This window comes from Myotis brandtii, unplaced genomic scaffold (genome assembly GCF_000412655.1).
Source record: "Myotis brandtii unplaced genomic scaffold, ASM41265v1 scaffold987, whole genome shotgun sequence".
Lineage (NCBI taxonomy): Eukaryota > Metazoa > Chordata > Mammalia > Chiroptera > Vespertilionidae > Myotis > Myotis brandtii.
The window spans coordinates 504,707-516,944 of NW_005372107.1; the positions used below are offsets into that span (position 1 = coordinate 504,707).

A 12,238-nucleotide genomic window follows, 5' to 3' on the forward strand; every position below is an offset into this window, starting at 1 on the left:
CGCCCCCACCTCCCGCCCCAGCCCGCCTTCTCCGGGCCGGTCCCGCTGTCCTTCTGCCCGCTCTCTGCGTCCCTCTGTCCCCCTGTATCTGAGTCCCTCAGTCTCTCTCCTAGTCCCTCTACCCTTGTCCTCTGCCCCCTGTCCCTCAGTCCCGAAGTCCTGCCCCTCTCTCTGACTGCCCCCCCCCCTTTCTCCTTGCCTCCCTCTCCCTACCTCTCTATCCTCTTTGTCCCCCACCTCTGTCCCTCGGTCTCTGTTCCTTTTTAGTGGGTCACTCTGTCCCCCGTCGTCCTCTCTAGCCCCCCTTCTCTGTCCCTCTGTTTCTGCTCTCCCTCTCTGCCCCTGTCTTGTTGTCATCCTTGTTTCTCTGTCCCCCATCTGTCCCATCCCCTCGTTTCTCTGTCCCCTGTCTTTCTGTCATTTCTGTTTCTCCAGCCCCTCTGTCACCTAGCTCTCATTCCTCCTCTGTCCCCTCTCTCTGTCCCACTGTCTCTCTGTCGCCTCCCCTCTCTACCCTTACAACCTCCATCCTGGGATCCCCATCCCCATCCTCCATCCCTCCACCTCCCTATCACTATGTGCCCCTGGGGGGAACTGAGTCAGGCAGGGCATCCTGAAAGGCCCTGGAGAAATGTGGGGGGAAAGGGGGGGGGAGAATTGTGTGGTGAGCTCGGCATGTGGGCACACACGTGGATTCAGCAAATTCCTCCCAAATGCTGGCCCTCCCCACCCGGTCACACACCCAGCTGCTCCCCTCCAGAGCAGCTAGAGAGCCATCCACATAGCTTCCACACACGGAGAGAAGCTGGAGACCTCCAAGACAGCGTGACCCTGAGACTGGGGACAAGGTCAGGAAATGTCACCCACACACCCTTCACACAGTGTGCCTCGAACTTGTCACAGGCCACGGCCTCCCTGGTGGGTAGCGCTGATCTTGAGGACTGGGAGGTGACTGGGCAGAAGTGGGAGGGCGGGAGGTTCTGTGAGATTTTGAGAGAGGAGGTGTAACCAGATGGTACAGGGCCGGGGGCCGGGGTGTCAATCCTGACTCCTGCCATTGGCCACGGCAGCTGATGGCAAGAACCTTCCTCTCTCCTGGGCCCAGTTTCACTCTCTGTAAAGTCTGGATGTTGAACTCAGTGATCTGAAAGGGAAGGAATTCCAGCTTGAACCCCAGACTAGGTGAGGGGCAAAGCTGGCCTTTCACCACCCACCTTGCTTTCTCCTCTAGTCTCTGCTGTCACTTCAAGATGTGTATGTATCCTTACCTCCTTTCTTTGCAACAGACACGCTGCAATTTCCCAGATGAGTGCTCTGGTACCTTAGCTACATTTCCTTCCAGTTTTATTTTTCTTTCGTCATTTTTTTAGGCCCTTGAAATCCAGCCTCATAGAATCCTAGAGCCAATTAGTGCAGTAAACAAAAAAAAACCCGAGGGTATTTTGTAACATGGACACGGTTAGGATTCTAGAATCGCAGAATCTTTAAAATCTCGACACCTTTCAAAGTCTAGAACCTCGATGGCATTGGCATTCTGGCCTCTCGACCTCTTTAACATTCTGAAATCTTGGCCTCCTGGATCTTGGCATCTCTGACATCTAGAATCTTGACAGCTGAGAACTGTGGGACTTTGGAGTCTTAGCGTCAGAAGATGGCCCAAGACGGCCACCTACTCAGTGCACCAATCTCTCATCCAGCACTTCCGGGAGGTCGCTTTACTGGTTCTTCCCTTGTTTAAAATCGCCGCATCCTGGTACTCTAATCCCTTCTGTAAACTTTCTCTAAATCCTGGGGCTTAACAAGTCAGGAGAGAATGGTGTCATGGGAAGCACTCTGGACTGGGAGCCGAGGAACTGGGCCTCTCTGGGATAATTTTGTGTCATCCCCCATCCCTCTCGGAGCCTCACTTTCCCCTTCTGTAAAGCATGGGGTTAGGGCGCTGGAGTGCAGAATCTCAGAGGGCCGGGCTCTGCCTGCTCTCCTTTTCACTGGGTGTTTCTGAATGGCTTTGGCCACTAGGTTTCAGGGTGTGTGCCGGGTGCCCACATGTCCCTCTTAGTCCCCCTCCTTCCTCTCTCACCTTGCCCAGCCGGCAGCAGTGGGGATGGGAGATGGCGTCCACTTGTGTCCTTTCAAAGACGTGTTCTCTCTTTCCTGGCTCACTCATCTGCCACGAATAGCAGAAGATGGTGAGATTTATGCCCAAAAGAAAGAAGGGTCCAGGGTGGGAAGTGAGAAGGGGTGGGTCGCCTGCCCAGAGATGCACACAGGCCAGAAACTGGAACAGAAAGCGCGAAGGAAACAGATGTCCAGATACAGAGAAAAGACACAGAGGCTGTTAGAGTTGGGGGGCTGTGCGGAGGGGGAGCTTGTTGATCCCGAATAGTGTTTCCCTCCTCAGTGACTCACTTTTCCCTTCTAAAGTCCTGACCAGCCACTCTGAGGACAGGGGGGCTTCCCCCAATCTGAGTCAGCCCCGGGTCCAGGTCTTGGGAAGTTTCTGTCGCTGACCCCCACCCACCCATGAGCTGGATGCCTGAGTCCCTATAGCTGAGGTCAGATTCTGCAAAGGATTCCAAGACCTTAGACACAGCGAGGCTGGGGCCGGGGTGGGTTAATGTCGTGCGAGCCTGGCCTGTCCCCATCTTGGGGAACACAAAGACAGCTTTCTCTCTCTGGGTGGGGCGGGGAGACTTGGAGACAGTCAGACTCGCCAGCACCCAATGGCTTGTGGCACCAGGACCCAAGCACCCACTGGTTTCTGCCTGTGCAGACCCCAGGCCCCTCGGTCTTCTGGGAACCGGGCACCAAGGCTCCTCCGCAGGCACCCAGGAGGGCATGAGGGCAGCAGCAGAGCCTGGGCACTCCTAGGAGGGGGTGAATAGTGGCCGCTGGGGGTGGAGGATAGGACAGTGAGCGCTCAGTGCAAGCTTGCACCCTTCCCGGAGCAGGAATTCCTCCACTGACCTCCCCCCCACACACACACATCGGGGAAACTCCAGAGGATTCCCCCACCCCCTGGGCCTGAGGCCTGGAATCCAGGGAGTTCTGAATATCCCAGAAATGTGGGGGCCACCGGGGAGACTTTGTGTGTGAGGCTGACTCACCCCTAGGCCCCCACCTGATGCTTGGTTTCCAGATAAGAGGGGGATAGAGGGCTGGGGGAAGGCAGGACTGTGGCTCTGGGAGTTAAGAACTGTGGACCTAGAGTCAAAAGTTTCCAAGAGAGGAGTGGGGTGGGGGCCTGGACTCCTGGGTCTGAGGGAGGAGGGCTGGGGGCCTGGACTCCTGGGTCTGAGGGAGGAGGAGCTGGGGGCCTGGACTCCTGGGTCTGAGGGAGGAAGGGGCCGGGGGCTGGGCTCCAGTCTGAGGAAGGAGGGTTCCAAGAAAGAAGGGGGCTGGGGGTCCATACTCCTAGGTCTTGGAGGAGGAGGGGCTGGGACCCTGATGCCTGGGTCCTGCGAATACAGGCGCCTTCACAAGGCTGAGCTGAGGAAGAATTGATGCTTTGTGCAAGGATGTTCGGACTCCGCCATTGATGGGGGGCTGAGGGGGTGTTCAATCAGGACGCAGGGATGTACCACCTCCCTAGGGGAGGAAGTGGGAGAAGGAGGCATGATGCCACACACCTCCTGGGGAGCGGATACGGAGGGGTGGCTGTGACCTTCCTGGAACCGTGACCTTGAGACTCCCTTGGGTATTCGCTGACTCAGGACCCAGGAAGTGCTCCCCCACCCCACTTGGTTTCCGTGGAAACATCCACCAGCTGTGTACTCTGGACCCCTGGCTCCTGGGTCCTGCAGGAGGAGGGGGCTGAAGGCCCAGGGTCCTGGGTGTGAGAGAGGAGAGGCTGGGGGCTGGGGACTTCTGGGATTGAGGAAGGAGGATGCTGAGATTTTGGACTCCTTCCTGGTCCTGATAGAAGAGGGTGCTAGGAGCCTGGACCAGCCTGGGAGAGGAGGCGGTTGGGGCTGGTTTCCTGGGTCTGAGGGAGCAGAGTGCTGGATTCTGGGTCTCTGCATGTCACCTGCTCAGCCGCTCTTTCCCAAACCCTCCCATCTCTTTTCCAGGCACCATCCCCATGACGACTCCAGGCTGTCAACACAGTTTAAAGGGCCAGTGCCCTCGTCCCCAAAGCTCAACCCCTCTCTGCCCAGAAAGTCCCGCCTCACCACCCCCCAACCCCGAAACAAAAGCTCCTGGGACATTGATATTCCAGGCACAAACACTGTTGGTTACTGAGTCTTCAGGAGGGGGAGGGAATAAGACAAAACCCCCCACCCTCACCCCATGTGCACCCTCAAGCAGAGAACAGGAGATAAATTGGGGGGGCATCCTGATGGCTCTCCGGAGGTATTGAGTGTCTGCCGCCTAGTTGCCGGGGACCCCTGAGCCTCATTCTCCACGTCTGTAAAATGGGGGGCTAGCACTGGGCTAGCCCTGAGGTGCAGGATCCATGGCTAGGCTTCAAAATGTTTTTTTAAAGTGCCAGAGTAAGCAGGCAGCCTGCTTTCCTGTGCATGGGCAAGCTTCTGGAGGTTGTCATAATAGCAGTTTTGCAGAGGGCTCCCTGAGCTCAAGGCACTGGGCAGGCACTGGCTTTATCCCCATTTTACAGGCGGGGCACCTGAGGCTCAGAAAGGTTGAGCCACTGCCCAAGGTCACACAGATGGTCACCCAGGTGTTTAAGATGAGAACAGTGACGTCACAAAGTTGTGGTGAGGCTGAAATGAGATCCTGCCGGACACGTGCCATTCATTCATCAATCTGCAAACATTTATCCAGTGCCGGGCACTCTTCTAGGCACTAAGGGCAGAGCAGTAAACCCCATGGTGTATATCCCTGCTTCATGGAGAATATATCTAGTGCTGGGGGACAATAAATACGTGAGCAAATTAATAAAAGAATTTCAGTGAAATTTCCACACAGGAAATAAAACAGTGGTGATGAAATAGGAATTGTTCTGGAGGCGAAGGGATGGGGAGTGAGAGAAAGTCACTCTGAAGAGGTGTCCATGTGACCAGAGACCCGAATGAGAACAGGAGGCAGTCCTGGGATGGTCAAGGGGAAGGAACATTCCAGGCAAAGGGAGGAGCAGGCGAAAAGGCCCTGGGTGGTGACTAGCTCAGCGGGTTTGTAGGACGTCAAGGCCAGGGAGCTGGAGTGAAGTGAGGGTGATTGGAACTGTAGCCAGAGAGGGGCCAGGCTGCATAGCACCTTGAAAGCCCAGGGAAGGAGTCTAGGTTTTATTCTAAGGGTGATGGGCAGCTAATGAAGGGTTTTAAGCAGAGAGGTGACTTGATCTGATTTATTTTTTGGAAAATCCATCTAGCTGCTGTGTGGAGAATGGCCTGGTGGGCATCGTCCCATGCACCAAAAAGTTGCTGGTTCAATTCCTGGTCAGGGCATATGCCCAGGTTGCAGGTTCGATCCCCTATGGGGGCCATGCAGAAGGCAGCCAGCTGCTGATCAGTGTTTTGTTCTCACATCAATGTTTCTCTCTCTTTCCCTCTCCCTTCCTCTCTTTCTAAAAAGCCATAAAAAATCTTTGGGGGAAAAAAATGGTTCAAGTAAGAGATAGTGTCATTGGACTAGGGCAGGAATGGGGAACATCCAGCCCACGGGCCATATAAGGCCCATGAAATCATTTGTTCTGGCCCTGCCAACGCATTAGGGGTGAGTTAATTAAATGTTTGACCGAATATAGCAGGCTAATTTTTAAGTTGATAATTTTGTATAGCCCATGAATGACGTTATAAATATGCAAATGGCCTTGGCAAAAAAAATGGTTCCCCACTCCTGGTGGGGAACATCCAGCCCACGGGCCGTATAAGGCCCATGAAATCATTTGTTCTGGCCCTGCCAACGCATTAGGGGTGAGTTAATTAAATGTTTGACCGAATATAGCAGGCTAATTTTTAAGTTGATAATTTTGTATAGCCCATGAATGACGTTATAAATATGCAAATGGCCTTGGCAAAAAAAATGGTTCCCCACTCCTGGACTAGGGTTATGGTAGAAGAGGTAGACAAAGGTGAATGGATATGGGATATGTTTTGGAAGTAGAATGGATAGATATTGCTGATGGAAAAGATGTTAGAGGTGAGGGACAGGGTAAGAACTTGCATGATTTCTAGGTTTGGGGCCTGAGCAGCCAGGTAGATGGTTGTGACATTTACTGAGATTGGGAAAACGTGAAGAAGAAAACATTTGGATTGGACGTGTGAAGCTTGATATTCCAGGAGGTACTAGATAAACCACTCTTAGTGGCTTAAAAACACAAAAAGTTCTACTAAACATAAAAAAAAGTCCCGAAATAGGCATCCAGGGCTTTTACGGCAGCTCTACATCATCACTGGAGGCCCAGGTACCTTTCAGCTCCTGGTTGCACCATCCCTACTTCCCTTGTCCTCACCGGCCAACATGGCTGCCAGGACTCCAGGCATCAGCATCCTAGTTCCAAGCAGCTCAAAGGTGACCTGGTGGACAAGGGTCTTGTCCCCCATTTTAGGAAATCCTCCCCAAATTACCACATGACACTTTCCCTTACATCCAATTGGACAGAACTTTCACATGGACTCACTTAGCTGCAAGAAAGCCTGGGAAATGTATCTTTCTGCTAGGCATAGGGCAACCATAAAATACCATCAGGGTTCCTTTGCTAAGGAGAAAGGGAAGCATGATGTCGGGGTAGAAAGCTAACTCTCTCTGCCTTCACCCCCTGGAATTAATCTTTTCCACCCCTCAGCCCCCAAATGAGGTTACCTATCCTTTTTACAGGGAATATAACACGTTCGATGGGATATTACAGTGATTTGTGTCTCCCTCCACATAAATCTTGAAAGGCCCTCCAGGACAGGGACCTTTTCTGAGTCATCTCTGGGCATGCAGCCCTGGGAAACCTACCCACTGCCTAGGAAATACTCAAATGAATGAATGAGACAGACTATCAGAGACATGAAGCGATAGTTACCCAACATTTAAAGGTATATAACCAGATGTGATCATGCTTCTTTCCTGCTTCAAAACCTATACTGGCCTTCAGGATAAAAGCTAATCTCCTAGCATGGCATTTGAGGCTCTCCACCAGCACACCCCACAATCCCTCACCAAAGCTGGACATGCACCCAGACAGCCAGCAGTGGGTGTAGGTCTACGATACAAAATCAGGGAGATCTTGGATGCAGGTCCTGGGTCTGCCACTCTTGGGCTATGACCTTAAGCAAGTCATTTTCTCTCTCTGGACTAATTTTCTCATCTGTAAAATGGGAATTGGGAGAAAACGTGATTGAAAACTGGTGCCTACCTTATTCAGATATTGTGATGATTAAATGGAAATTATACAGGTAATGTCCTTAGCACAGCAAGTGCCTAATAAACAATAGCTATTGTGATTGTTAGTTTGAAGATGACAGTGACAATGATGATGGTGATGCTGATGATGATTAATCTCAGCTTTGAGCTTTCTTCCAGGCTGTTTTCTCTGCTGGAAACACCCCCTTACTAATCACCTACCTTGTTCCTCTGCTGTGTTCATCAGAGTAGGTTAACTTCTGTAACAAACAGGCCTGAAATCTCAGTGGCTTTGCAAAAAAAAAGTGTATTCCTCGCTCATGTTACAGTTCTGTGCTGACAAGTCACAGGGGGCAGTGAGTCAGGGCCCCAGGCTTCCAGCTTGTGATTCTATCCTCCTCTAGGCTCCCTGGAGTTCTCTCCATTCAGCCATTAAGAGAGCGTCGACTTACTAGGAAGTCATGGTTTGATTCCCAGTCAGGGCATATGCCTGGGTTGTGGGCATGATCCCCAGTAGGTGGCACGCAGGAGGCAGCTGATCAGTGATCATTGGTGATCATTTTCTCTCATCATTGGTGTTTCTATCTCTCTCCCTCTCCTTTCCTCTCTGAAATCAATAAAAATACAGTGGGGCCTTGACTTACGAATGTCCCGACTAACGAGTTTTTCGAGATAGCCAGCTCTCAGCTGATTTTTTGCTTTGAGTTGCGAGCTAAAATTCGGGTTACGAGCCAGCTTCAGATACCCCACCGCTAGTTGGCGCAGCGAACGTCACAGTGAACGCCACAACATCAGCCCAGCATCACGTGTCTCACTCGTTCACTTTTTGATTTGACATAGGAGTAATTTGAGTTACGAGCTCCATCACGGAACGAATTAAACTCGTAAGTCAAGGCCCCACTGTATATTTTAAAAAAATAAAAATAAAACCTAGTGGCTTTAAACCACCATGCTCTTTGCTCACAACTCTGGGATCAGCAATTTGGACTGGATCAATTGGGCAATTCTTCCCTTGGTCACAATTGGGGTCACTCATATGGCTGCAGTCACCTGGTGTCTCACTGGGGCGGATGGCACAGGATGGCCTCACTCACATGGCTGACGGTTGCTGCTGGCTATTGGTGGGCTTCTCTCATCTTCACGGAAGCTAGTCTGGGCATCTTCACTCAACTGTCTCAGGGCAGCAAGAGGGCATGAGCGGAAGCTGCAAGGTCTTTTGAAGCCTAGGTTCCAGAACTCATATAATATCACTTCTAGCAAATTCTGTTGGTCAGAGCAAGTCACAAGGCGTGCCCAGACTCCCAGGGTCTGAGTGCCTCAATGGGTGGAGCAGCAAAGTCACCTTACAAAGGGCATGTACAGAGAAGGGAAGAGTATTGTGGCCATCCCTGCTGACAAGCTACAACATGAGCCCAGGTGTGGAAGATGGGGTTCAGTGAACGCCTAGCAGTCTCCCACACCTGGTCAGCTCCTGTTTACTCGAGATCTGGATCCGATAGAGCTTTCTTCCAGAACCTTCTCTAATCCCCCATCGCCCTAGGCAGTCTTTTTAAAACAATTTAAAAAATTGTTTTTATTGATTTTTTTAGAGAGTGGAAGAAAGAGGGAGAGAGAGAAACATTGATGTGAGAGAGAAACATCGATCGGCTGCCTGCTGCACATCCCTTACCAGGGATCGAGCCCAAAACCCGGGCATGTGCCCTGATTGGGCATCGAACTGGCAACCTTTTGGTACATGGGAAAACGCCCAACCAACTGAGCCACACCGGCCAGGGTTTTTTAAATTTTTATTAGTATTTATTTTATGCTGATTTTACTCCCAGGCCATACGTTTTTGTTTCTTCTCGAATCTCTTTTTCTTCATGCAACTTCCTCTTCTGGTTTAGGACTACCTGCTCTTCATCAGTAGAGCCATCTCCAGGTTAATCCGCCCATGAGCTCTGCATGTCCTGCACTGCATCTTGGAAGCTTTTCACCTGGATGTGCTCAATGACCAGAGAATCTACATCTAAACCCTTACGTTCAGCGTTCTCTGCATTTTCAAGCACGCACAGCAAAAAATCAGCACTCTTGCCCGTCCAGTGTGGCTCAGTGGTTGAGCATCGACCTATGAACCAGGAGGTCGAGTTTCGATTCCCAGTCAGGGCATATGCCTGGGTTGTGGGCTCGATCTCCAGTGGGGGGCAAGCAGGAGGCAACCATTCAATGATTCTCTCTCATCATTAATGTTTCTCTCTCTCCCCCTCTCCCTTCTTTGAAATCAATAAAAATATTTTTTTTAAATTCAGCACTCTTTTTGTGCTACCGACCCTGAGTCCAGCCCCACTCTTTAGCCTGGGCACACCTACAACCCCACCATTGTAAGGATGGAATGGCACACATTGCTTCTGTAGATATTGGTGGCTTTTTTTTTGTTTAATCCTCCCCTGAGGATATTTTTCCCATTGATTTTTTTTTTTTTGAGAGAGAGAGAGAGAGAGGAAGGGAGTGAGGGGGAAAAAGAGACAGAGAAACATCGATGTGAGAAATACATCGATTGGTTGCCTCCTGAACGCACCCCAACCCGGACAGGGATCGAGCCTGCAACCCAAGTACATGCCCTTGATCAGGAATCAAACCCACGACCCTTCCATTCACAGGCTGCTGCTCTAACCACTGACCCACACCAGCCAGGGCTACTTGGTGGCTTTTTGAATGTGCATACTCCTGATGACCTGGGCAGTTTCACGGGTGTTCTTAAAGTGAACACAAAGATTTGAACCTCTTGAATGGCAGGATTTTGTGAGGTTTTTCTGGGTCAGGTGATAAGCAAACTATTTTCAGAGGTCGTCTCTGGCCACTTTGGGGAAGAGTCCGTCAGCGTCTTGGTCTCTCTGCCCTCTGGGCTCCCAGTGTGCCCTGTGCAGCGCCCCCTAGAGTCCATCTCTTGGACTCCAGCCTGCAGGAAATGTTGGATGTGATAAACTGAATGTGAGGGGAAGGAGAGGGATTGGAGGTGTGGATGGGAGAGGAGCAGAGGGGAGAGAGAATTGCAGCCCTCATTGAGTCTCCTCTCCTGTCCAGGGGCGGGACAAGAAGTACAGACGGAGAATGTGACCGTGGCCGAGGGCGGGGTGGCCGAGATAACCTGCCGTCTGCACCAGTACGATGGGTCCATCGTTGTCATTCAGAACCCAGCCCGGCAGACCCTCTTCTTCAATGGCACCCGCGGTGAGTGCTGGGGTCCCCAATCCTGAGTCTGGAAGGAGGAGGGCTGGGAGCTGATTCCTGTGACCGGAAAGCGGGCAGAGCTGAGACTCTGGACTCCTGGGTCTGAGGGAGGAAGGGGCTGGGGGCTCGGGCTCCTGGGTCCTCCCGTAGCATGGAGCTGGGGGATTGAACCCTACTCCTGTGAGTGGGAGGTCCGGAATCATTCTGGTTCCCCAGGGGGTAACTAGGTGGGCACCTTAGGTACAGAGGTATGGCTGGAGAAAAGAGGTAGAGGGCTGGCCGCTAAGCTCCTGGAGGAAGGGTCCAACTCCTGAGGCCAGGATTCCCCGAGTTCACTCCTGGTTCACTCACTCTAGCCCTGAAGGATGAGCGTTTCCAGCTTGAGGAGTTCTCCCCTCGCAGGGTGCGGATCCGGCTCTCAGACGCCCGCCTGGAAGACGAGGGAGGCTACTTCTGCCAGCTCTACACGGAGGACACCCACCACCAGATTGCCACGCTCACCGTACTGGGTAACCACCTCTCCCTCCTGCAGCCCATCCCTCCTCCCTTCTCTGCCTTTCCCTTATCCTGCGGCCCTACCCGGGCTGTTCTCAACCTCCTGGACACCCGGGCCCAGGCCACATGGCTGGCCTGCCTGACCTCTGGGCTCTAGGTTTGACCCTTGTTGCCTGAAATCCCGCTGCCTGGTCACTTTGAACCCACCTGGCTGTCTCCCCTGACCTCCCCGCTCCACCCCCTCCCGTACCCACTTCTCCCTGCGACAGTGGCCCCGGAGAATCCCGTGGTGGAAGTCCGGGAGCAGGCGGTGGAGGGCGGCGAGGTGGAGCTCAGCTGCCTGGTCCCGCGGTCCCGCCCGGTTGCCGTTCTGCGCTGGTACCGCGACCGCAAAGAGCTGAAAGGTATTACCGAAAGGGGTACGAGGGGTGAGGGAGGTGCCAGCGAGGGGCGGGGCTTGAGAGGAGGCGGGGTTGCAAGAGGCGGGGCTTATGAAAGGCGGGTTTGTGGGGGCGGGGCTTGGAGGAGAGCGCACAGGTCAGGCGGACATGGGCCACGCACGCAATATGCAGCTATTGAATAAAGTGATAGATGAGCCCTAGCCGGTTTGGCTCAGTGGATAGAGCGTCGGCCTGCGGACTGAAGGGTCCCAGGTTCGATTCCGGTCAAGGGCATGTACCTTGGTTGCGGACACATCCCCAGTAGGGGGTGTGCAGGAGGCAGCTGATCGATGTTTCTCTCTCATCGATGTTTCTAACTCTCTATCCCTCTCCCTTCCTCTCTGTAAAAAATCAATAAAAATATATTTTTAAAAAAGTGATAGATGAGAGGAGGTGGAATGGAAGAGGGAAGAGCTTTGGGAAGAGGAACGTGGGATTGTGGGCTTGATTGGGGAGGGTCGTCGTTTGGAAGACTGGAGGCGAGGCCTGTGGCTTAGGGGCGTGGCTTAGCAGATAGCCTGCTTTCGGATTGGCTGGGGGGCCCTCGGGGGCGGAGCCGGAATCCTGGACTGCAGACGTCCCGTGGGGCCCGGCAGGTGTGAGCAGCAGCAGGGAAAATGGCAAGGTATGGAGCGTGGCGAGCACAGTGAGGTTCCGCGTGGACCGCAAGGACGACGGCGATATCGTCATCTGCGAGGCGCAGAACCAGGCGCTGCCCTCGGGGCACATCAAGCAGACGCAGTACGTGCTGGACGTGCAGTGTAAGTGCCCGGGGGCAGAGAGCCGGTGGGCGGGACGGT

At 53.0% G+C, this 12,238-nt stretch overlaps 1 protein-coding gene across 2 annotated transcripts in view; it reads left to right on the plus strand.

Annotated features, from left to right (window-relative positions):
* Positions 1-660: 660 nt before the first annotated feature.
* The window catches only part of CADM4 (cell adhesion molecule 4), a 15,005-nt gene continuing 3,427 nt past the window's right edge, over positions 661-12,238 (plus strand). Inside the window, exons 1-6 of one of the 2 annotated variants that reach the window (XM_014533551.1) lie at positions 661-848; positions 1,232-1,317; positions 10,357-10,503; positions 10,860-11,012; positions 11,268-11,402; positions 12,035-12,199. In XM_014533551.1, coding sequence (XP_014389037.1) covers positions 676-848; positions 1,232-1,317; positions 10,357-10,503; positions 10,860-11,012; positions 11,268-11,402; positions 12,035-12,199 — 859 coding nt within the window. In that variant the 5' untranslated portion in view covers positions 661-675. Of the gene's footprint in view, positions 849-1,231; positions 1,318-2,094; positions 2,190-10,356; positions 10,504-10,859; positions 11,013-11,267; positions 11,403-12,034; positions 12,200-12,238 lie in introns of those variants that run through there. The other variant, XM_005886521.2, reaches the window with a different exon arrangement.